This window comes from Ochotona princeps, chromosome 1 (assembly GCF_030435755.1).
Source record: "Ochotona princeps isolate mOchPri1 chromosome 1, mOchPri1.hap1, whole genome shotgun sequence".
Taxonomy (NCBI): Eukaryota; Metazoa; Chordata; class Mammalia; order Lagomorpha; family Ochotonidae; genus Ochotona; species Ochotona princeps.
Window position 1 is genome coordinate 71,967,200 of NC_080832.1, and position 23,645 is coordinate 71,990,844.

Here is a 23,645-nt window from a genome sequence, read left to right on the forward strand (position 1 = left end):
GGGTAAAATATTTATTTGTTTTTATTGAAAAGACACATTTACTGAGAGAAAGATGTCCCATCCACTGTTGACTCCCCCAAGTGGCAACAACAGCTGGAGCTGAGCCATCCTTTAGCCAGGAGCCTAGATCTTCCTCCAGATCTTCCACATGGATGCAGGGTCCCAAGGCTTTGGGCCATCCTCTACTGCCTTCCCAGGGCACAGGCAGGGAACTGGATGGGAAGTGGAGCAGCCGGAAATGAACTGGCGCTCATATGCGAGGTGAAGATTTAGCCATTGGGCCATTCCTCGGAGCCCTCACTTGATTTGTAATAGTGTACCTGGCATGGTAGCCTAGTGGCTAAAGTCCTTACCTTGCATGTGCAAGGATCCAATATGAGTGCTGGTTCATGTCCCAGCTGCTCCACTTCATATCCAGCTCCATAACTATAGCCTGGCAGTGCAGTAGAAGATGGCCCAAAGCCTTGGGACCCTGTACCCGCATGGGAGACTAGAAGCAGCTCCTGGCTACTGGCTTTATATCAGCGCAATTCCAGGTGTTGTGGCCATTTGGGAAGTGAAAGCAGATGAAGATCTTTCTCTTTATCTCTCCTTCTCTCTGTAAAATCTGATGTGCTTTTTCAATAAAAATAATAAATAAATCTAAATAAGATAGACTAAAACACTAAATTATAAAGAAATCAAAAGCCTAAACTTTTACCTCTTCTCTTTGGCAGTTGGAATGTAGTCCTTGGTGCCCGTACTGATAGTCCTTCGTGTAGATCCAGGGGTTTCCAGGCAAACCCTTAGTTCTTATTCCTGTTATCTAACTGTGTTTTTTTTTTTTTTCTTTTTTTTTATTGTATTGTTGTTGACAATCTTTACATAGTTAATTGCGGTTAAAAAAAAAAAAAGGGTTCAGGGGGTATAGGGAAGTGGGTAATACTATTATGTCCATATTGGTTTTTTTTGTTTGTTTGTTTGTTTGTTTTTTAATTCAAATTCTTCTTTTTTTTTTATTATTATTTAACTTCATTAATTACATTGTATTATGTGACACAGTTACATAGATACTTGGGAGAACCCAAGTATCTAACTGTGTTTTGATCTGCATAGTTCCCAGAGTCCTTGTCAGTCCCAAATGGTCTTGCTTTTTACCAAAATCAGGTACTTCACTGTTCTGTTTAAGATTTAAATGGCAATGCGATATCTTTCATTAAACCAACTCCTAAATCATGTGTTTGCTAGAACGAGCCATCCTTCTCTCTTCAGCACTTCTCACAGAAGTTGGAAGAACAGTAATTTGGCATTTTGAAAAAAATGAAACAAAACAGAAAATAATGCCAGCTTAGTCTAAAACAGGCATTCTTATCATAGGCATCTATGAAGTTAGATGAGAAGAAAAAAAATACACTTTATTCTCTTTTAAAATGTTTGGCTTTTCACTTACTGGGATTATTAAAAGGCAACTTGTTTTGTAATCCTACGTGTTTAATTGTAGGCATTTAGCAGCAGGTAGGGACAGAGTACAGGATTCCCTATGGTAGGAGTGAAAGCAAACACGCTAAAGAGGTCACTTAGGAAACTTAAGTGGAAATGCCTGGGACTGTGCTCTGTTTTTTTCTTTTCCCAATTGAAGAGAACATTGTAAATGTACTTCATTTAATTACTGTTGTTGTTTTAGGTTTATGTACAAGTTAATAAGGAAGCAGCAGATAATCAAAGTGTAGCAAAATCAGCGCAGGAATTCTTCCAGAGGTTGGAGCTGGGTGACACGCAAGCACTTTCGCTGTGGCAGAGATTCCGAGACTTGAGCATTGAAGAGTACATTAGAATTTACAAGGTATCCGTGGACTCTCCCTTCTGCTCTCCTCTAGTGCATGGGGCGGCTACTGCTTCAGCGTATGTTTTAGGAATAGATTTCTGGCTGAGTTGAAGATTGGGTCTCAACTATTGCTCTTTCAGCAGAAAGGTTCAAGTAACACTCTGCTGAATATTTTATTTCAGTTTGACTTCTCTGTCTTCTCTCATTTCTTCAGTTTTCCTTGCTTTCTTTTCTTTCACTAACATAAACGCTTTGGAGGGAGGGCTTAACCATGGATAAAAGAGAGAAAACTTCTTTCTGTCATGGACTTTATATTCTAGCATGGAGACCAAGCAAAGACGATTGAACACAAAATATGTGTTGTCTACTATGTGGTGCTGGAGGTTTAGCTGGATCAGGTGTGCACTATGAACGGAATGAAGAGTGTTCAGATAAACAAGCCCATGTGGTTAGAGAAAGTAAGCCAAATGAAGTACAGAAAAGGAAACTGAGGCGATTGCAGGATGGGGCTCAATGTTAGCCATCCTCTGGAGCTGGCTGGTTAGGGAAATGTTGTATATCTATGCTATCCAGTATGGCAATTGCCAGCTACATGAGCTGTTGAGCACTTGAAGTCTGAGCAGTGTGACTGAGAAAACTAAATTTGCAGTTAATTAATTTAAAGAACTCCCTGTTCCTTGTGCTAGTCATACTCATTTCACTAACAGATCTGTACAGCAGAGTACCATTGACTTGTGTGGTAAGGGGCATTAAGTAGGAGTAAAGGAGTAATTGGACCTAGTTTTTATTTTCCCTGTCTGTGACAGATGGTGAATCATCCTTAATTTTGTTTTAGGATAAGGTAATATGAGATTAAACTAACATTTTTTAAACATTTGTTTCTGAATCCTTTCAGCGTCTAGGTGTCTACTTCGATGAATATTCAGGAGAATCATTTTATCGTGAAAAATCTCGGGAAGTCTTAAAGTTGCTGGACAGTAAAGGACTGCTACAGAAAACAGAGTATGGTCAGGTTATTGTTTGTTGGTTTAGTTATTTGTCCTTAAAACAGATACAGTGGGCAGCCTTCCTGATTTTTGTATTTTTTGCTGTTCAGAGTACCATTTGACATGCTGGTTTTTGCATATTTAGCAACAGCCTGGCAAGATTAGGAGAAAGGATGTTACCTGTACTAAACTGGTGTGCCTAGAATCACAAACCTGATAAAGGTATTAATGAATGTCGGAAACGAAATTTGCTTTTATCTCAACCATACCTTTAAAAAAAACTTACTTGGGCCCGGCGGCGTGGCGTAGTGGCTAAAGTCCTCGCCTTGCAAGCCCCGGGATCCCATATGGGCGCCGGTTCTAATCCTGGCAGCTCCACTTCCCATCCAGCTCCCTGCTTGTGGCCTGGGAAAGCAGTTGAGGACAGCCCAATGCATTGGGACCCTGCACCCGCGTGGGAGACCCGGAAGAGGTTCCAGGTTCCCGGCTTAGGATCGGCACAGCACCGGCCCGTTGCGGCTCACTTGGGGAGTGAATCATCACACGGAGGACCTTCCTCTCTCTCTCTCCTCCTCTGTGTGTATCTGGCTGTAATAAAATGAATAAATCTTTAAAAAAAAAATTTACTTATTTGAAAGCAGAGTTGCAGAGACCTTCCATGCAGTGGTTCACTCCCCAAGCAAACACAGCCACTGGCACTGCAGCAGGCCAAAGCCAGGGACCAGGAGTTTGTTCTGGATCTCTCATGTAGCTGTCAGGTCCAAGTACCCAGATCATTTTCACTGGTTTTCCAGCCAGGGATCTGGATCCAAAGCGGAGCAGCTGGGACTCAAAGCAGCGCTCATTTGAGATGTAAGCATTGCAGAGAGTATCTTAGCCTGCTATACTACAGTGCCAGCCCCTCAGCCATACCTTTTGGAGAAAAAATTTGTTGTTGTCATTCTCAGACAATTCAAGACAGCTAGTGAAGATAGGATAAGAGCTATTGAGAGTATGATGAAGAAATTAGAAGTAGGGGTAGGAGAGATGAAGTTAGGGGTGATAGGTACGGCAAATGCATGTCCTTATGGTTTGTGTTTTTTCTTATTGATTGTTTTTAAAGGAGGAATGACAAATTGTACATATGTCTGGTATGCAATGTAAATTTTGTATATATATTATGTAATATTAAAATCAGGCTAACATGCATCATTTCATATACTTACATGTTCTATACATCATAATTAGCTAGTCAAGATGTACAGCAGATTTCTAGAAGTTATTCCTCCGGTCTTACTGAAACTTTGTACCCTTTACTGTCTCCCTCCCCATTCCTCCATTTTTGGTATCCACAGTCTACTCTCTTTCTCTGAAGACAATTTGTAAATTTAGGGGAAAAAAAAGTATTGATTTGAAATTGTAATGTAATGTATTCATTTGAAAACCGAAGTCACAGAACGAGGGATCTACTGGTTCACTACCCAAAAGTTTTCAACACCCAAGTCTAAGCCAGCCCAACACCAGGAGCCAAGAATTCTATTGTGGTCCTTTGCCTGGGTGGCAGAGGCCCAAACACTTGGACCCAACTTCATTAAAAGGAAGTTAGACCAGAATCAGGGTAGCTGGGACTCTACCCAAGCGTTCTTGTATGGTTCACCAGTAAAATCCGCTGTACTAAAATGCCATTCCTCAAGGCTGTTTTGTTTTGTTTTTGTTTAGAGTCTATATAAAAATGAAATTGTGTAGTGTTTATATTTTTTCAAATATTATTTATTTTCGTTGGAAAGTCAGATTTATAAAGAGAAGAGGAGACAGACAGAAACAGTGTTTATATTTGTGTGTCTGGCTTAACTCACCAAGCATAATGGCCTGCGGTTCATTCATGTTGTCACAAATAATTGGATTTCCTTTTTGTTCATTAGGCCTGAAGTATCCAATTGTGTGTATATATCTATATATACATTATTTTAACCATTATTCTTTTTTTTTTTTAAAGATTTGTTCATTTTATTACAAAGCCAGATATACACAGAGGAGGAGAGACAGAGAGGAAGATCTTCCGTCCGATGATTCACTCCCCAAGTGAGCCATAACGGGCCGGTGCGCGCCGATCCGATGCTGGGAACCAGGAACCTCTTCCAGGTTTCCCACGCGGGTGGAGGGAGGGTCCTGATGCATTGGGCCGTCCTCAACTGCTTTCCCAGGCCACAAGCCAGAGAGCTGGAAGGGAAGTGGAGCTGCCGGGATTAGAACTGGCGCCCATATGGGATCCCGGGGCGTTCAAGGCGAGGACTTTAGCCGCTAGGCCACGCCGCCGGGCCCCTATCCATTATTCTTTTATGAATGCTTGAGCTGATATTGCATCTTGACCATTGTGAATAATACTACAATGAAAGCAGCAGTGCAGGTATCTTAACATACTGATTTCATTTCCTTTGTCTGTGTATTCAGAAATGAGATTGCTGAATCATGCTAAATTTTTTAAAACTATTTAAGGACCCTCAGTTGTGTTTTCTGTAATGTGGTCTAGTATCTGGGCTCTTTATCTGTTTCATTGTTGTATATGTCTGTTTTTGTCATAGTATGTTCATTGCTTTTTGATTCACTTAGCTGAAGCAGATTTTGTGGTTTAGTAGTATGGTGCATCCATCTTTGTTCTTTTTACTCCAGATTACTTTTGCTGGGGAAGGCCTACAGCCCAACTGTTAAAGCTACTGGTCTGATTAGAATTCCTCATTTCATATTTTAGTTTGTGTGTTTAAACCCCTCTCCACTCCTGACTCCTGTTGTAGATCCTAAGAAGCAGTAAGTGATGACTCAAGTAACTATGCCCCAGGCATCCAGGTCAGGTATGTGGATTTAGTGCCAACCTTCTGGCTTTGGCTCTTGCTGGTAGTTTTTGCAGGGATTTCCCTCACTTCTGCCTGTCAAATATAGTTTTAGAGGCCAGCACTGTGGCCTAGCAGCTCAAGTCCTCGCCTTGAATGCACCAGGATCCATTTGGGTGCCGGTTCTAATCTCAGTTGCTCCAGTTCCCATCCAGCTCCAAGATTGTGGCCTGGGAAAACAGTCAAGGACGACCCAAAACCTTGGGACCCTGAATGCACGTGGGAGACCTGGAGTAGGTTCCTGGCTCCTGGCTTCGGATCAGCACAACACCGGCCACCATTGCGGTCACTTGCAGAGTGAATCATCAGATGGAAGATCTTCCTCTCTCTCTCTCCTCTCTGTATATCTGAGTTTCCAATAAAAGTAATAAAATAAATCTTTTATATATATATATATATATATATATTTTTTTTTTTTTTTTTTTAGAAACCTATTAAAAAATGTTTTAACTGTCTCTGATCTTCTGATTCCTTATGAATTTTAGGACTTTTTGTTTCTGGGAAAACTATTGTTGTGGATGGGCATTGTTGCACAGTGGATTAAGTTGCTAACACCCACATCTTGGAGTGCCTAAAATCAAGTCCCTCTCCCACTTCAATCCAGCTTCCTGACAATGTGCCCTCGAGGTCCCAATAGCAGATGATGGCTCCTGTACGTGGGCTTCTGCCACCTGCGTGGGAGACAGGAGTGGCTCCTTACTCTTGGCTTATGCCTGGTCCAGCTAAACCTGGCTGTTCCTGGCATTTGGGGAATGAAGCAGAAGATGGCAAATGTCTTGCTCCTTCTCTTTCAACATGCTTTCTAGATGAATAAATAAACACAATATATTGTTAGAACTTTGGCAGGGATTATATTGAATCTGTAGATCATTTTGGGAAGTATGGACATTTTTATGGCATTCTTCCTATACATAAATACAGGATGTCTTTATATGTGCATTTGTGTTTCATTTTTTTGTTTATATTTTACAGTGCATAGCTCTTTCTCCTCTTTAACTTCAATCCTAAACATTTTAATTTTTTTATGTTGTAAATGTGATTATTGTTTTTCTTCATTTCTTTGTTAGGTGGTTTACTATTTGTGAGGAGAAATGCTACTATTTCTTATATATTAAATTTGTAGCCTACAATTTTATTAAGTTAATTTAGTCTAACAGTTTTTCAGTGTAGTGATTAGGGTTTTTTTCTAGAGGTAAGATTTTGTTGCATGCAGAAAGGCAAATTCACCTCTTCGTTTCCAATGTAGAAGACTCTGATTTCTTTTTTGGTTGCCTAATTGCTTTCTATTTTTACTGTCAACTTGCCAGAAAAATAGTATCAGTCATAGGCATCCAGGCCCCAAGAATATAGAAGCAAACCAGCTACTCAGGAGAGGGGTCACTTTTTGTAACACCAAAACTGTATTTCTCCTGTCATTGTTATCCAGAGGACATGGAGAATGTGATTAATAACATCCTCAGGAGGCAAACTTTGTGGAAAAGTTGTAGACTGTCACAAATTCCAGTTTTTCTTCAGGCTGGAAAAATAATAGCAAAATTCTATGCTTTTAATACCCAGGAGTATTTTGTGGCATGTTAAAAATTAGCCCAATATTGACTGTTATAATAACTTGAGTTAAAAGAGGAATTTGATATTTCTTAGTTAAGCTGCAGTTGCAATCTCATTTTTCAGCTGGGTATATTAAAGATTTTATCTAAGTGCTATCCAGGGCTAATGACTAGAAAGAAAGGAATAACCAATTATTAATCACATCAGTCCCACTTCTTAATAAACTCCCAGTCATATTCTTCCTTGTTTTTTTCCATTGTTTATAGCTTGAATAGACAGTTTACTGCTACTTGGGTAATGTAAATAGTTTCTGGTTTGCCAAGCATGATGTTACGGATGTTATACATTTAGTCCTAGTTTCCTGTGCTGCTTCAAGGTTGTCTGTCTGTATTTCTAGAAAAGGAACTGCTGTAGTGGATCTCAGCAGGAATGGTGACCCCTCCTCACTTTGCACTGTCATGCGAAGTGATGGGACATCTCTGTATGCAACCAGGTATGTCGATGCTGTTGCTAGGATGTGCATATGTCTTCATGTTCTCTGTCCTGCAGTTAATGTCAAATTGATTATTTTATCCTCAGAACTACGAGGATTAACTACTAAATCCTAGTTGCCGGTTTTAAGTGTTGTTTTTACATTCAGAAAAAAGTTTCTTGGGTTTCTGCTTGTTGCCTTTTATTATAGTTCATGAAACATTTAATGTGAAGGTACTTTAAAAACATTTTGAGGGGCTGGTGTTGTGACGTAGTGTGTAAAGTGGCTCCCTGCAAACCAGTCACCCATATGGGCACCAGCTTGTGTCATGGTTATTCTACTTCCAATTCATCTCCCTGCTAATGGCCTGGGAAAAGCATCAGAAAGTGGCCCAAATATTGGGTCCCTGCTACCTGCATGGCTGATCTGGATGAAGCTCTTGGTTATTCCTTTTGGCCTAGCCTAGTGCAAGCCATTATGGCCATCTGAGGAATCAAACAGCAAATGGAATATCTCTCTTTCTCTACCTCTGTAACTCTTTGAAATAAGTAAATAAATAAATAGATCTTTTTAAATTCTTTTCAAAAAAACTAAAATGTAATTTACCTTGCAGGCAAAAATATTTTTGAACTCTGTGGTTTTTCCATAATGTGTATTTTCCATAAACTTGTATCATCAGAAAAGTGACCCCAAAAGACACTTAGTTCAGTATCATAAGATTTCCAAAAGTGTACATTGCTCTACAAACTGTAAAACAGCACAGCTGCTTCTGTTTTATAACTGTACATTGGCAGGAATCTGTATTAAAACGAGATTATATTCACTCAGAGACTCATCACGCCAAAATATAGTCTTACACACAAAGTGCCAATGTTTCTGAACCTATTTATTTATTTATTTATTAATTAATTAAGATTTATTTTATGTTATTTTATTGGGAAGCCAGATCTACGGAAAGAAAGGGACAAAAAGATCGTTCTGCTGATTCCCTCCCCAAGTGGCTGCAATGGGCATAGCTGAGCCAATCTGAAGCCAGAAGCCAGGAGCTGCTTCTGTGTCTCCTGTGTGCGTTCAAGAACCAAAGGCTTTGGGCCATCCTCTAACGCTTTTCCCAGGCCAAGAGCAGGGAATTGGATGGGAAGTGGAGCAGCCAGGACATGAACTAGTTCCCATATGGGATCCTAGCACATACATGACTAGGGCTTTAGCCACTAGGCAATCACACCAGGCCTAGAACCTTTTTTACTTCTAAAGATTCATTTATTTTTATTGGAGAACAAGATTTACAGAGAGAAGGAGAGACAGAAAGAACTTCTGTTCACTGGTTCCCTCCCCAAAATGGCCACGCCAGATGGAGCTGAGCCTATCTGAAGCCAGAAATCTTCCATGTTGGTGCAGGGTCCCAAGGACTTTGGCCATCTTCTACTGTTTTTACAGGTCATGAGTAGGAAACTGCATGAGAAGCGGATCATCCAGAAAATGAACTAGTGCACCAATTTAGCCTTTGTGCCAGCCCTTGGACCTTTTCTTAGAACCCCTCCTAAGAGCATTTAAAGCCATATTGTTTCTATTTGCTAGCATTCGTGAAATTTTAACATCATATGTATTATAATCTAGGGATTTTATTCCTTCTATCATTAATACTGTTACCCAAAATTGTAAATTTGAGTATTTTTATAGTTCTTAGCTTGATAGTTCATAGTACAGTGTTTATTTTTCATTATTTTATATCTTACACACACGGGATGTTTTGTATTTAACTGAAGATAAAAGATCAGTGAAACCTGTCCCTGGAGAGAATATATTACAGAAAAGCAAAACTTAGGTAATTGTTTCAGTAGAGACTTCATTAATCTTAAAACATTTACCCACGTAACACTTTGCCCAGAGCTGTTTACTTATTATCACTATTTGTCATAAAACTTTTATTATTTATACTTGGATTTAATTTCCTTTCCCTCTGCGCTTTTAACTGTAGTTTTCACAAACCTATGTTGTTACTCTTTTGTATCAAAGTGTGATACTCTCGTTATGTAAGAATGGATGAGATACCCCAGGCTCTGGGGTGACGGGAGTTGTTCATTATAAAAGCCTCATTGTTGCTTAACAGAAAACAAATAGCTGCCCAGATCTACTTAATAATTCTTGACTTATACCCATGTTTTTTAGAGATCTTGCAGCTGCTATTGATAGAATGGACAAGTATAATTTTGATACAATGATTTATGTGGTAAGTAATTACAATAGAGAAAAAAGGTTAATACCCTTATCTCATGGAAACTATAGAGGTTGCATTTTGGTGCCTATTGGAAATTACGGGAAGATGATTATGTCAAATTATAGGGAAAATTCAACATTAAGCTTATTAAAGATGGCAAATACATAAGCTCCTATTCACAGGGAAAAGTATTACTCAAGGTAGAAAAATGATCATGTGAAATTACTATGTGTCATTTGCCATAATGTGGTTGTTTTTAATTAATTTTTTATAATACAGAGAATTCAAAAAATTCATAGAGAATCAGAACAAGATGTTTATTTTGGTGCAAAAATTTTTGACATACATACATAGGAAGGGGGTCCTCAATAAGTTAATGGAAAATGCATGTTATGAGAAAAGTCCATAGATATATTTTTCAAAGATTTATCTTTTTGTTATAAAATCTGATATATAGAGAGGAGCAGAGACAGAGAGGAAGATCTTCCGTCCAATGATTCGCTGCCCAAGTGACCGCAACGGCCAGTGCTGAGCCAATCTGAAGCCGGAGCCAGGAACCTCCCCCAGGTCTCCCACATGGGCGCAGGGTCCCAATACATTGGGCCATCCTCGACTGCTTTCCCAGGCCACAAGCAGGGAGCTGGATGGGAAGTGGAGCTGCCAGGATTAGAACTGTCTCCCATATGGGATCCTGGCACTTTCAAGGCGAAGACTTTAGCTGCTAGGCCACTATGCCGGGCCCAGTCCATATTTTTAAGATTGCACATCAAAATAAACATCCTTTAATTCCTATTTCTTTTTAAAATTTGTTTTATTTATTTAAAAGTCAGAATGACAGGTACAAAGGGAGAAACTGAGAAAAAGTTCATCTGCCTTGTTTCACTGCCCAAATGACCACAGCAGCTGTGGCTGAACCAGGTCAAAGCCAGAAGTCCAAAGCTCTGTCCGGGTCGCCCGCCTGGGTTGTAGGAGCCTGAGCATGGGGACTGTCCTTCACTGCTTTCCCAGGCTTATTACCAGGGAACTAGATCAGCAGCAGAGCAACTGGAATTTGAACTGACATTCTAATATTGGATCTGATATCACAGGCAGTGGCTTAACCAACGTGCCACCTCCATGCCCCCAACACTTTTTCTCATTTTGAATTGTGCATACAGTTTTGTTCACAGTGAATGTCAAAGTGGTACGTAATACAGTTTTTATGTAGCCTTCACATAACTTCCTCCAAGTATGTCTTAAGTATCCACCATACTTTATGAATATCAAGATATTAACATTGGTAGGGACCTTGTTGAAATTTCACTAGTTTTTACATGTACTCTTGTATGAATGTGAGTGCTTGAGAGATTGTGGTTCCATGAATTTTTATCTCCGGTATGGATTTGTGGGGCTACCTTCACATTCAAAGCACAGAATTGTAACGTCAAAATTAACTCCCCCATTGCCTACCGCATAGAAATTAGACCTTGTCCCCAGCCCTGATTCTTGGCAACCGCTGCTCTACTCTGCCTCACAGTGACTCTGTTCCTAATGTAACCATATAGTGTGTCAGCTTTTGGAAATGACTGGTTTTACTCAGCTTGTGAGTACCTTTGGGATCCAGCAAGGTAGTATGTGTGTCATGTTTATTCCTTTATTGTTTCAAGGTGCTCTAATCTGTTCTCCCTTGTCTGTTCATGTTTGGCTTCCCTTTCCATTAAGAAGAAAAGTTTTCATTGACTATTGTTTTAGGGTTTGGCTTTAGGCTTTTTGGTCATAAATAACTGAGAGGAGGTAGGAATTTTAATAGAGTGCTCAGAATGTTTAAGTTCATATTCCTTAGGTTGCTAGAGGGCTAAGGCTCTTACTTCCTGTCTGGTAGAGCACACAGCTTGAATGCTTTTCTAGTAGCATCTTTGTGTCCAAAGCTCTGTTAATTTGACCCAGATCCAATTTATTTTGAACTCTTTTATTTCAAATAAAATATTTGAAATATGTTTTCTTTTCCAAGACAGATAAAGGACAAAGAAAACATTTTCAGCAGCTGTTTCAAATGCTGAAGATCATGGGATATGACTGGGCAGAAAGGTAATGTCTGCATGGTTCTTAATTGCCAGCTCCAGGGTCACTAAAGCTTGGTTGGGTCAGGCAAGCTCGAAAAGGTCAGCAGAAGAATTTTCATTCAGACTTCAGTTCATTGCTTTAAGATGCCAATGTGGAAAAGCAAGATTCATTTTTGCATTAATTTGTGTCCTGTTTATGTTGATTTCTTGCTCATAAGCACTTAAATGTATTCTTATTAGACATTAGCTGTCCGTGTCCTGGCAAAATTCTCAATCCCCATCTCCTCTGTTCTCATTAAGGTTGCTAATTTGATCACATGCTGATGATTATCTCTGTAAAATGACATTGTGTATTTAACATCTTTTCTCCTATACAACTCATCACATCCTGTTTCATTTTGTTAATTTTTTGAAACTCCACTCTGAGGGTTAAGGTTCAAACTACTCTCTTCAAGGCATTTTAACACAGGTTCTTTTTTCCTTTTAGCTTTTTAAAATTTGTTTACTTATTTGAAACAACAACAGAGAGGGAGATATTCATCCACTGGTTCTGTTAGGAAACAAAAAAACGAGAAACAGGTGGGGTAGGAATTCAGCCAAATTAAACTTATTATCAAAGAAAAAAATAAATTGACAGAGGATGACGGACTGCCCCTGTAGATGTGGCGGGGGGTCATGTCCCTCAGCGGGGGAGCAAGGAAATACAGACTGTGGTGACAGCAGTGTGAGAGCTTTCTGTTTACTGTCCTGAGGCAAAAGGCACAAGCTTGTGTCCTTAAGCTCCTTTCAGGTTTACTCCCCGAATATCCTTAACAGCCAACTCTGGGCCAGGTCAGAGGCAGGGGGCAGGAATTCCACCCTGATCTTCATGTGGGTTGGGGTGTCCAGCTCTGAGCCGTCTTCTGCACCAGCAGGAAGCTGGATCAGAAGCAGAGCAGCCATGACTTGAGCCAGCGCTCCAGTGTGGGATGCTGGTGTCTGAAACAGTGGCTTAACCCGCTGCATGTACACTCTTTCAGGTGCCAGCATGTGCCCTTTGGAGTTGTGCAGGGAATGAAGACTCGAAGAGGAGATGTCACTTTTCTAGAAGATGTCTTAAATGAGATTCGCTTACGGATGCTACAGAACATGGCTTCTGTTAAGAGTGAATTCACTTTGTTGTTAAAATCATAACTTTTCCGCCTTGTTTATGTTTTGCTGGACTTTTGCCCATTTCATTTACTATGACTTTTCCCTCTATTGTGATCTTCCTCTAATCCTGTCAGAAACAACCTTTCCCTATTTTGAGGAATTACAAATTTTTGAGACTTGGTGCTCTAGTTGTTCATTTCAGTAATCTGAATGGCACAAGCCTGGACCTCTTTTCAAGGACAACTTGAACATGATCATTCAATTGCCTAAGTCCTTCTATGAAATTATGGCGTTATAATTATATACAAGTCCTAAATCTTCATGAGTTTTTCTGCTATATCTTCTGTCTTACAAGTGATATTTGTTTTTTTTTTTTTTAATTATTTTATTTTCATTACAAAGTCAGATATACAGAGAGGAGGAGAGAGAGAGAGGAAGATCTTCCATCCGATGATTCACTCCCCAAACGGCCGCAACGGCCGGTGCTGTGCCAATCTGAAGCCAGGAGCCAGGAACCTCCCCCAGGTCTCCCACATGGGCGCAGGGTCTCAAAGCATTGGGCCATCCTCACCTGCTTTCCCAGGTCACAAGCAGGGAGCTGGATGGGAAGTGGAGCTGTCGGGATTAGAACCTTCTCCCATATGGGATCCTGGCACTTTCAAGGTGATAACTTTAGCTGCTAGGCCACGCTGCCGGGCTCACAAGTATTATTTGTTCTCATAACAAAAATAGACTATCAGCTCTTCCCTTTATCAGCAAGGGGAATGTCATTAACCAGAAGCAGGTTAACCTAAGTTAGAAAGATCAAGTACCCTCTGGAAACCTGCCATTTTGTCTCTTCTTGGATCCATGATTCTAGCACCTGGGTAAAGATAGCTGCCTCTGTGTATTTCAGCAACCAGAGACCTCGAGAACCCACAGGACACTGCCGAGAAGGTGGGGCTAGCAGCACTCATTATTCAGGTTTGTTCATTCTCCGTCATGGGAGACCTTTTTGTCTGGTACTGGGACAAATCCTGACACTAAAGAATTCCTCTGTCATTTTAGGACTTCAGAGGTTTGCTTTTATCTGACTACCAGTTCAGCTGGGATCGTGTTTTCCAGAGTCGTGGAGACACTGGAGTCTTTCTACAGTACACACACGCACGCCTGCACAGGTGAGAGGCCTCAGGGAAACTTCTGGCACCTTGTCCTTCCCCAGGCCAAGAGTGGGGACTTAGGATCACAGCCCGAGTTTTCTGTGATTCGAAACTGCATAAAATACAGTGGACCCCCTGTTGTTAGTTCTTAATAAATACGATTTATTAAGTGCCTGTGTAACAAATGCCTTTATGTGTAATGTGTTCTTTAGCATTCAAGATAACCCTACCAAAGGGTATACTGTTACCTCTGTTTTACAGAAAAAGCACCAAATTTAGGGAAAATTAAGGTACTAGGTCCAACAGTGTTACACCAAAATTGTTTTTATAAGATAATGTTCATCCAGCTGTGTGCCCTTGAGTGATGTTTTTAATTAAACCTTTGCTAACAGTTTGGAAGAGACCTTTGGATGTGGTTATCTGAATGAGTTCAACACTGCTTGTTTGCAAGAGCCCCAGTCGATCTCAGTTCTCCAGCATCTTCTCAGGTATGAAGGGTTTCTGGTGTTTCCAAGTCCGGCTTTGCTCATTGAATTGACTGTTGATATTTGTGCTGACCATTAGTGTCAGCATGCCAGTGGCTGCCTGCTGCTTCCTACCTGTGGATCTTAAGTGAAGGTGTGCCCCCAACGTTACTTGTCAGCGAAGGGCATGTGTGAAGCTATTGCTTAACGTCAGTCTTGTACGTACTGCTTTTCAGAAACAAAAATTTATGCTAGCTCATTGGCTAAGCAAGCTTCCCTTACTAGCATAAATTTTTGTTTCTGAAAAGCAGTACCCTATCACCCCGCTGAGAAAAAGTAAAGGAAAATGCCCACTTTTGTGTGGCTTCCCAGAGAGCATACATCCTTCGTTTGCTTCTTGGGTTCAGCTCATTTTCATTCCCTACATCTGTCGAATTCCCACACCAGGCAAGAGGCCACACCTTTTACCTCTCGTGAGTGATGTTGGTAAAGCCAGACATGGCACTAGAGCCTTTAGAGGGAAGGAGGTCATTTTGAAAGATTCTCTCTTCTCTGATTGCCACACACTGCGCAATCAAAAAGTTTGTCCATCTGTCACTTATCTGTGAGGAGAAATTTTTGTTAACCTTGAGGGTAGACGCTGCTAGTTTGTATATTCCTAAACATAACTGGAGGCTTTTTATTCATTATATTTACTTATTTGTTTTATTTGAAAGAGAGGAGAAGACATGGAAAGATACTTTCCCTCCATGTATTCACTCCTCAGATGGCTGCAAAAGCAGGGGCTAGGCCAAGCTGCAACCACCCCATCTGGGTCTCCCATGTGGCCATACCTATCTCGCAAACATTGCGCCATGCTTTACTGCTTTCCCAGTCGCATTAGCAGGAAGCTGGATTGGAGGTGGAGCGGCTGGAACTTGAACCCCTGCTGTTATGTAATGCCTCCTGTGCTGCACCACACTGCTGGCCCCTCAGTTACTTAACAGTGAGGATTTAAGTGTTTGCTCTGGACTAGGCCTAAGGGATATCAAGATCATTTGGAAATTTCCTGTTATTAAGGAATTTTTAAGAAGAAAGAAATGTGCCTTTTCTTTCAAATATATACAAGTTATTTTCACAGTCTTTTAATGATGTCCAGTCAGTCTTACATTAGGATGTTTTTCCGGGTAACTTCTTGGGTTAGTGTAACATATGCAGTCTTCTTCTGGTCCTGTCATCTTTCTTGTAGGTTTGACGAGGTGTTATATAGAGCATCTCAGGACCTTCAACCCAGACACATTGTCAATTACCTTCTGACGCTAAGGTATTAATGATCTTTCTATTTTAGGGTGTTAAAACACATTTGAGACCTGTAGACCAAAGGTAGAATTTTTCTCATCTGCAAGTTTCCTGCAAACAAATCTTTAGTCTGAAAATTAAGGTTTTAAGCTGGAGGAATCATTTTGTCATTTTAATAAATTTGTAATTAGTGCTTATTTCTTCACTCATAATATTGACTTATGTCAGATATGCAGCTTATATATTACAACAGAAACTGGTAACAATATTCATTGAAAGTGTATATGTACTGTAATGGTAAATGTAAGAGATGGTGCCAGAGCTATGAGTCCAGTCTTGAGCAGTCAGGGAGGGCTTCCCTGTTACCTGGCTGCTGCCCCTAAACAGAGAAGGTGCTTCCAAGAGAATGGATGCATGTGCAGGGGTGGGGCCTCCACACTGTATAGATGTGGCAAAGTCATACTGTGTTACACTTGTAAAGACTGCTTTACGTTGCTTCTGTAATATGATAGGAATCCGCTGCCAATCCATCCTCATCATCCTTCTCTCTTCCTGTTTCAGTCATCTTGCAGCTGTGGCCCACAAAACACTGCACATAAAAGATAATCCTCCTGACGTGGCAGCGGTATGTTCTGTTGAATATCTCCTAAAACCTAATCATCTTAAAGCTAGTATTACTAAGTCATTCTTGCATACTTTTCTAAAACAATTGTTTTGAAATATACTAGTGTATTTATTGACCCCAATAATAGAATTAGACTGACAATCAAAGTTGATATAATTTTCCCAGGTTAGACTTTTATTTTGCGATATTAAATGTTATAATACGGAGATGCTTTTATGAAGACATATTCATATATTCTATAATATCATGCACAGCATATAACCTACTGATGCTAGAACTTATCCTTCCTTGCAGTAAATACGAGGGCACTTTAAAAATATGTTACCCTACATAAAATTAGAAGAAAATTAGAATTACTTTAAAAATCATTTTAACTTAAGTCAGCCTGTCATTAAAATGAACATTGAATCACCGTTTCTTTTGTAGGTCAGACTTCAGCTCTTCAAAGCTGTGCGTTCTGTTTTAGCCAGTGGAATGCGGCTGCTGGGAATCACACCTGTATGTAGGATGTAATTTCTCCCTAAAATGGCTCTTAATGCTGTCAGTTCTACTTATTCATTCTTAGATGCCTTTGCTGTTCAAAATCGAATTTTAAAGTATTATTTTTGTCAAAATATTTATTTTATTATATGTGACTTATTAGCTTGAATACCCAATCTTTATCCTCTAGAAAACTTCTTGTGAGTTCCCTCATGGTCAATATGTACTTAAGTGAACATTTGCAAAACATTTTAAGACAGTGGTCTAATGGGGAGGGAGGTATTTAATAGGGTCAAGGATTAAACTCTGGCTAGTTTCTAGAAGGAAATCATCTTTCCATAATACTCTTAAATGAATATGATTTAATGTTTTCATCAAATAAAATAATTGTTGATGGGAAAAATTCTCAATTTTAATTGTGGCTAGCTGTAGATTAAAGGAGAAAGCATCTGCAGCATTTGACCTAGAAGTTAAGACACCATATCCCGTGTTGGAGTCCCTGGGTTTATGTTCCCACCAGAGTAAGCAGTCGTGTATTTCAGTGCAGAGCCTGAGAGGCAGAGTGATTCAAGGCTGGAGTAAATAGGCTCTCACCATCCGTGTGGGAGACCTCGACTGAATCTCCAGCGCCTGTGTTCTCCCTGGCCCAGCCCTGCTCTGCCATCTGTCTGTCGAGAGAGAAGTAAGCTGATAATTCCTCCAAGACAGAACAGACACTGTGCTCTTTCAGGAGCATAAACATGACACTTAGTATATACTAAGAACCCAACAAATGAATACCTTTGAAGAGGAGTTATTTATAGAGGCACTGTATGTGGGTACTGGAAAAAGTTTATGAAAAATGACATTTAAATAATTTCAATTTTATAAGTTTAAATCCATGCAATTTTTTCAAAGTACGCGTTTTCTGTAAAATTTTTAAAAGACTCCCTTTTTGTAAATTATAGTACATTAGTTATGTCATAATTTGAAGTAAAGTTTCTTACGTAGCTTCCTTCCTGTGACTGCACATTGGCAAAGTGCGTTTTGTGTGACCTGCCCAGGTAGCAGGAGCTTGACTTAGGTGTAACATTTCCACATGAGATGTGTTTAATCAGTAAGCCAACATCCTCTGCCAACATTTAGATCTAACACACTCTCCATTTTGGTCTGTTGTAATTTATTCTAGATGGTACTATTTTTACAAATAGAGAAGCATGAACCAAAGCTCCTCCAGTTAGAATGAGATTTGTCTTATGTTGCCACAAAAGATATGTTCATGCAGTCTAAATTTTAAGAAAATTAGCTTCTAGATTTACTTTCTACTTTATTATTTCTATTTTTATTTACTTTCTAAAAATTTCCATAGCACAGACCAGCCATGGAATTAAAATCTACAGTGGGGATGTGTTTTACATGTCTAATATCTCTACTTCTCTGAGAAACTGTTCCCTCTGGAATCAATGGTAGCATCCTGAGTTTAATTAGACTAATATGGAGATGCTAATGAGTAGAGCCAGATTAGAAAGGTAGTCCTTTGGAGACCACGCATGAATTCTTTCAACTTAGAGTCCTCAATTCTGGTCCTATTTATAAATTTCATCTTTTGTTTCCAGCTTGGCAAAATTTACGGTAACTGTTACTACAACCAAAGAACCTTAATTTTATGGGTTTTCTACTGGGTCTGCATGATCAATTCATTTAATCCCATAAAAAGTAATAAAACAGACTTCATGCAAATAAATTACTTTTATTGCTGAATTTCCCATTGACATCATAGAAATAGTTTTAAAAACACGGAAATTATACAAATTATCTGAGAGCCCAACAGTTAACCATACTTTATAAAAAAAAAATACAAAATTGACGTTAGAAATTCTTTTGAAAAAAAGTGTATCTTCTAACAGCAAAGAAATATGAACCAGACAATGCATGGCACAAATACAGGACTACAGGAGTACTGACTCACCACCCGGAGATCATTGTCTGGGCCAGGAAATAGATTCTCCTGGAGCAGCACACGTTTGTTTTTGAACTAACCTGTCTTGCCTCTGCCTCTCTATTCCAAGAAAAGAGTTAAGATTATACTGCTGCAGGAACGAAATACTGCGTGTGAATTTTGGAGAACTCAAGTGTCCTGCTCCCCTAGTACCCGAAAAACCGAACAGTACAGAAATGGCTTTGGCACTTTAACCCTTAAACTCCATCCAAACCTAGAGATTTGAATGTAGCCTCACATGATTTTTTTAATACCATGTCATCTCTATACTTTTTATGTACATTATGTATATATATAATAAAAAAACTCCTTCATTTTAAAAATTTGATGCAAACAGGCCCAGATTAAATCTCTCCATTAGCAATTCACTGAGATAGCTTCTATCTCGATTCTTGTGTGGTTGATTTGTTGTTTTTATCTGTTTAAGCTACCTTCCGGGATTGAGTTAAGGCGCTAGTATAATGCAAATGGTACAGTCATTTCTTTTCAGGCTCCAATCACACACCAATGATTTTTTCTTTCGAAGCTGTTTCTCCTTGTTGGATGGATGTAGTGTCTTGTCTGGGTAGTCCATAGATATAAATGGAAACACATACAAGAAGGGCACCAAAAGTAAAGGTAAGTGCTGAAAAGAACAAAAGAAAGAAAATGGGTTAATTATATTTGTGCCTTTAACACACTGTAACATCAATTTAAAACTGACATGTTAATTCTGAGGTTTTATTGTCACATCATAAAGGAAATAAATAAGGTCTAGAATGCTCACCGATTCTAGCAAAAAAAAACATGGTAAACTAAAAGGACTGTTGGTCACTAATTAGTGAGTACACACTTTTCAAGAACGACAGTTTGCCTGTCTTGGACAAATCTGACAAAGATGTATTCATTTTACTTGACAGAGTTACAGAGAGGAGAGACAGAGATCTTCCAGCTTCTGGTTCAGTCCCCCAAATGGCCACAGAGGCCATAGCTGGGCCATTCCAAAGCTGGGAGCCAGGAGCTTCTTCCATGTTTCCCACATGCACTGTGAGGGGCCCAAGGACTTGGGCTATCCTCTGCTGCTTTCCCAGACTCTTAGCAGGGAGCTGAATCAGAGTTAGAAGACCTGCTTTGCCTTCAAAAACAGGCGGGGGTTATCTTACGTGTAAATAATTGAAAGGTTGCTAAGGCATTCTAATTGCCCATCAGTAAAAGAGAACATTTGATAAAACATTTCTTTTAGGATTTATTTTTAATGGAAAGTCAGATACATACAGAGAGGAAGAGAGACAAAGATCTTCCATCCACTGATTCACTCCCCAAGTAGCCACAACAGCCGAAGCTGCACTAATCCGAAGCCAGGAGCCCAGAGCTTCCTCTGGGTTTCCTGGGTTTCCCACATGGGTGCAGGGTCCCAGGCTGTCCTCAACTGCTCTGCTAGGCCACAAGCAGAGAGCTGGATGGGAAGCAGAGCCATTGGGATATGAACTGGCACCCATATGGGATCCCAGCAGGTGTAAGGCAAGGACTTTAGCTGGTAAGCTGCTGCGCCTGACCCAATAAACACTTTATATGAACTTACCAAATACTTGTCATAAACAAAGGGCAGACTGAATATGAGGAGAATCAGAATTACAATTTAAGTAAGAGAAGCATCTAGGAAGTGGGGGAAGATGATAGCTGATTATCTTCTCATGAAGACCAATTTGAAAATAGCAATTTACTCACCCAAGCCAGCTTAACACAAGCTTACAAGAAGATGAAGGACCACAGTACCCAGTTTTAGTATAAAGAGACAAGTCACAGTGAAGAGGAGAAGCACTTTCCTCCCCCTAGAGGTCAGTAGCCAATAAGGACTGTGTGTCTCCTGCTTTGGAGAAGGAAAGGCTATGAAGTCCAGAAACTAATCTGAAACCTATAACCAGGCTGAGTAGGTCTTCAGACCCCACTCAACCAGGCAAGCAAGGAACTGCCTCTACCATCCCTCCACCATCCAGCTGACAGTTGAGCTTCCGGTGGTAGAGCAGGAATGTACGCTCAGGACTCTGGTTGGTATGAAGCTCCAGGCCAGTCTTGCTGTGATAAGCCTTAGCAGCATCAGTTAGGGTTTTAGAGGCCACTATCCTCCACCTACTGATTGCAGAGCCTCTTGTCTATGTAGACATCAAGTAGAAGACTTGTGCCCCACTCAAATAGACAACTGTTGGCCTGTGTGACAGTGATCCTTGTGTGGACAAAGCATGTACTCATGGGACTATGAAGGGAGGGACCAGGAACAACCCAACTTCATCTCAGCCTAGGAAGCCTGGCATTGCCTTCACCAAACTTTACCTAACCTTGGGCTGACAAGGCTAGAGACATCACGCGCAGGGGGGTATGGCAGGAAGGACATCAGGTCTTTGGGTTGCAGCTCAGTGCCAGTCCTACTGTCAGGCCAGTATCACAGATCGAGCCTTGAAACCTGTACCACCATTAGATTAAAAACTATGTCCTGGTAGCTCAGACTCATGTTTCAGCTAAGATTATCCCCAACTTTGCACAGGCTAGAAATCATCTATAAGACACCACAGAGCCAGAGGACATAAGACTCAGGCACAATTTAATGTCAATCTGACCAACCAAAGGTCTACCTATACCACTCTTTCTGTCAACCCTGGACATCTTGCAAGGAGCAGGACTCTAGCCATAGGGAAACAGGTCACCGACGTGAGCAAAGGACTATACCAAGGAACCGCACACAACTACTGAAATCCATCACTGGGCAGATCCTAATAGTCACTGTCACCAGGCTAGTGTCTATGAAAAGAGACTCTGGACCTGTCTGACATGTGCGTCACTGTAGCCCTACTGTGAGTGTAAATCCTCACACCACCTATAGCTGGTTATACCTGGGCAGCCAGCTCCCAAAGTGATGTGGGTCTTGGCAGACTATGGGCTTTCGCTTTGGCCTGCCATTACAGTGTTGCTGACTGAAGATAGCTTCCTACCTTGACACCAGGCAGCACAACATGTTCATGGGTTGGAACAATATTTAAATTTCCACAGCACACAAAGAAATATATATGTTCAAAACAATTTACATCAAAATGCCAATACAGTCATCACAGAACTCACCAATCTTAAAATTCAATTGGAAGCTAAAATAACGAAAGCAACTCTTAACATTAAGAACAAACCTCAGGCCAGCACAATGTCTAAATTAGCTAATCATCCACCTACAAGTGCCAGGATCTCATATGGGCATCAGTTTCTGTCCTGGCTATTTCACTGCCCATCCAGCTGCATGATTGTGGCCTGGGAAAGCAGAAGAGGATGGCCCAAAGCCTTGGGACCCTGCACCCCCATGGGAGACCCAGAAGAAGGTCCTGGCTCATGGCTTAGGACTGGCTCAGTTGTGGCCATTTGTGGCCCCTTGGGCAGTGAACCAATGGACTGAAGATATTTCTTTTTCTCTATAAAATCTACCTTCCCAACAAAAATAACTAAATCTTAACAAGAAATCTTACTGACATCACAATATCTGACTGCAGAGCTAGAGTAACCAAAAATAATAGCATCACAGGATTAGGCTCATACACAGCAATGGACAGCAGAGATGGAGAAATGGTTTCATGCATTTACAGCCAATTTATTCTCTACAAATGTGCCAAAAGCATACTAGGGAGTGAACACTTGCTTCGATAAGCTGCTGGAACAATTGCGTGTTCCTGTGCAGAGAACTAACTCTTGACTCTCCCACACGAACCTGCATGCACACATACATGTGCAAACATACCACTATACAAAAGCCAAAGTCAAAATGATCAAAGACCCAAATGATCAGACCTGAAACTACTAGAAAAAAAAAACACAGGACATTTTCAAAACATCAATATGGCAATGATTTTTTTACAAAAAGGAGAGGAAGGGAAGATCTGTGGATACAAGTATTGAAATATTGTACTGTAACCCATAAAATTTGTGCACCTATTACATGCTAACATTTTTTAACTTTAAAAACATATGTAAATATCTAAGGGAAGGCACAGAAATACTTGACATTAAAATGGCAATTAGCTGGCCTTGCACAGGTTACTTACAATGTGCCAGGCACTGTTACTGTAAGTGAAAACACCTAAAACTCCTGTAGAAGACAGGTAAAATTAATATACCCATTGTACCGATTAAGAAACTGACACAAGTTACATGTTTCTCCCAAGATCACACACTTAATGAACAGTACAAGCAAGGTTTGAACCATATTATAAGATTTTCCTACAATTTCTGCAACGCTGAAGTTGCTGTTTGCACATGTAACGTCAATTTTAAAATCCAATGTAAATGTAAGCCATGTCTCTTTTATTTAATGTAGATCTTTACAAATTTTTCTCATCAGTTTATAACATTAAGAAAAATGATTAGTATACAGCATAAAAGTATCCTAAAACATTAATAAATGAACATTACTGCTTAAATAATTCATACTCCAACTTAATGCGAGGTATAAGAACTAGAGAAAAATTATAAAGACTAGCACAGTTTGGTACTATAATAATTAATTTCATATTAATTACATACTAAATGAAATATATTTCTCTTTATAAAAGAAAAAATAAAATCTTGATTTGCAAATAAATCATTCCAAGTACTAAACA

The 23,645-nt window shown here is 40.0% G+C and overlaps 2 protein-coding genes across 5 annotated transcripts in view; one reads left to right on the forward strand and one right to left on the reverse strand.

The window, feature by feature from the left end:
- The window catches only part of RARS2 (arginyl-tRNA synthetase 2, mitochondrial), a 60,850-nt gene extending 43,393 nt beyond the window's left edge, over nt 1-17,457 (forward strand). For 2 of the 3 annotated variants that reach the window (XM_058660920.1, XM_058660931.1), the window contains exons 9-20: nt 1,664-1,822; nt 2,700-2,806; nt 7,603-7,698; nt 9,847-9,907; nt 11,886-11,962; nt 12,957-13,081; nt 13,964-14,031; nt 14,116-14,225; nt 14,600-14,695; nt 15,900-15,974; nt 16,511-16,574; nt 17,001-17,457. In XM_058660920.1, coding sequence (XP_058516903.1) covers nt 1,664-1,822; nt 2,700-2,806; nt 7,603-7,698; nt 9,847-9,907; nt 11,886-11,962; nt 12,957-13,081; nt 13,964-14,031; nt 14,116-14,225; nt 14,600-14,695; nt 15,900-15,974; nt 16,511-16,574; nt 17,001-17,087 — 1,125 coding nt within the window. In that variant the 3' untranslated portion in view covers nt 17,088-17,457. The remainder of the gene's footprint in view (nt 1-1,663; nt 1,823-2,699; nt 2,807-7,602; nt 7,699-9,846; nt 9,908-11,885; nt 11,963-12,956; nt 13,082-13,963; nt 14,032-14,115; nt 14,226-14,599; nt 14,696-15,899; nt 15,975-16,510; nt 16,575-17,000) is intronic. The other variant, XM_058660926.1, reaches the window with a different exon arrangement.
- A 1,817-nt stretch (nt 17,458-19,274) lies between these two features.
- The window catches only part of SLC35A1 (solute carrier family 35 member A1), a 37,171-nt gene continuing 32,800 nt past the window's right edge, over nt 19,275-23,645 (reverse strand). For both annotated transcript variants that reach the window (XM_058660937.1, XM_058660939.1), the window contains exon 8: nt 19,275-19,657. In XM_058660937.1, the coding sequence (XP_058516920.1) occupies nt 19,530-19,657 (128 nt within the window). In that variant the 3' untranslated portion in view covers nt 19,275-19,529. The remainder of the gene's footprint in view (nt 19,658-23,645) is intronic.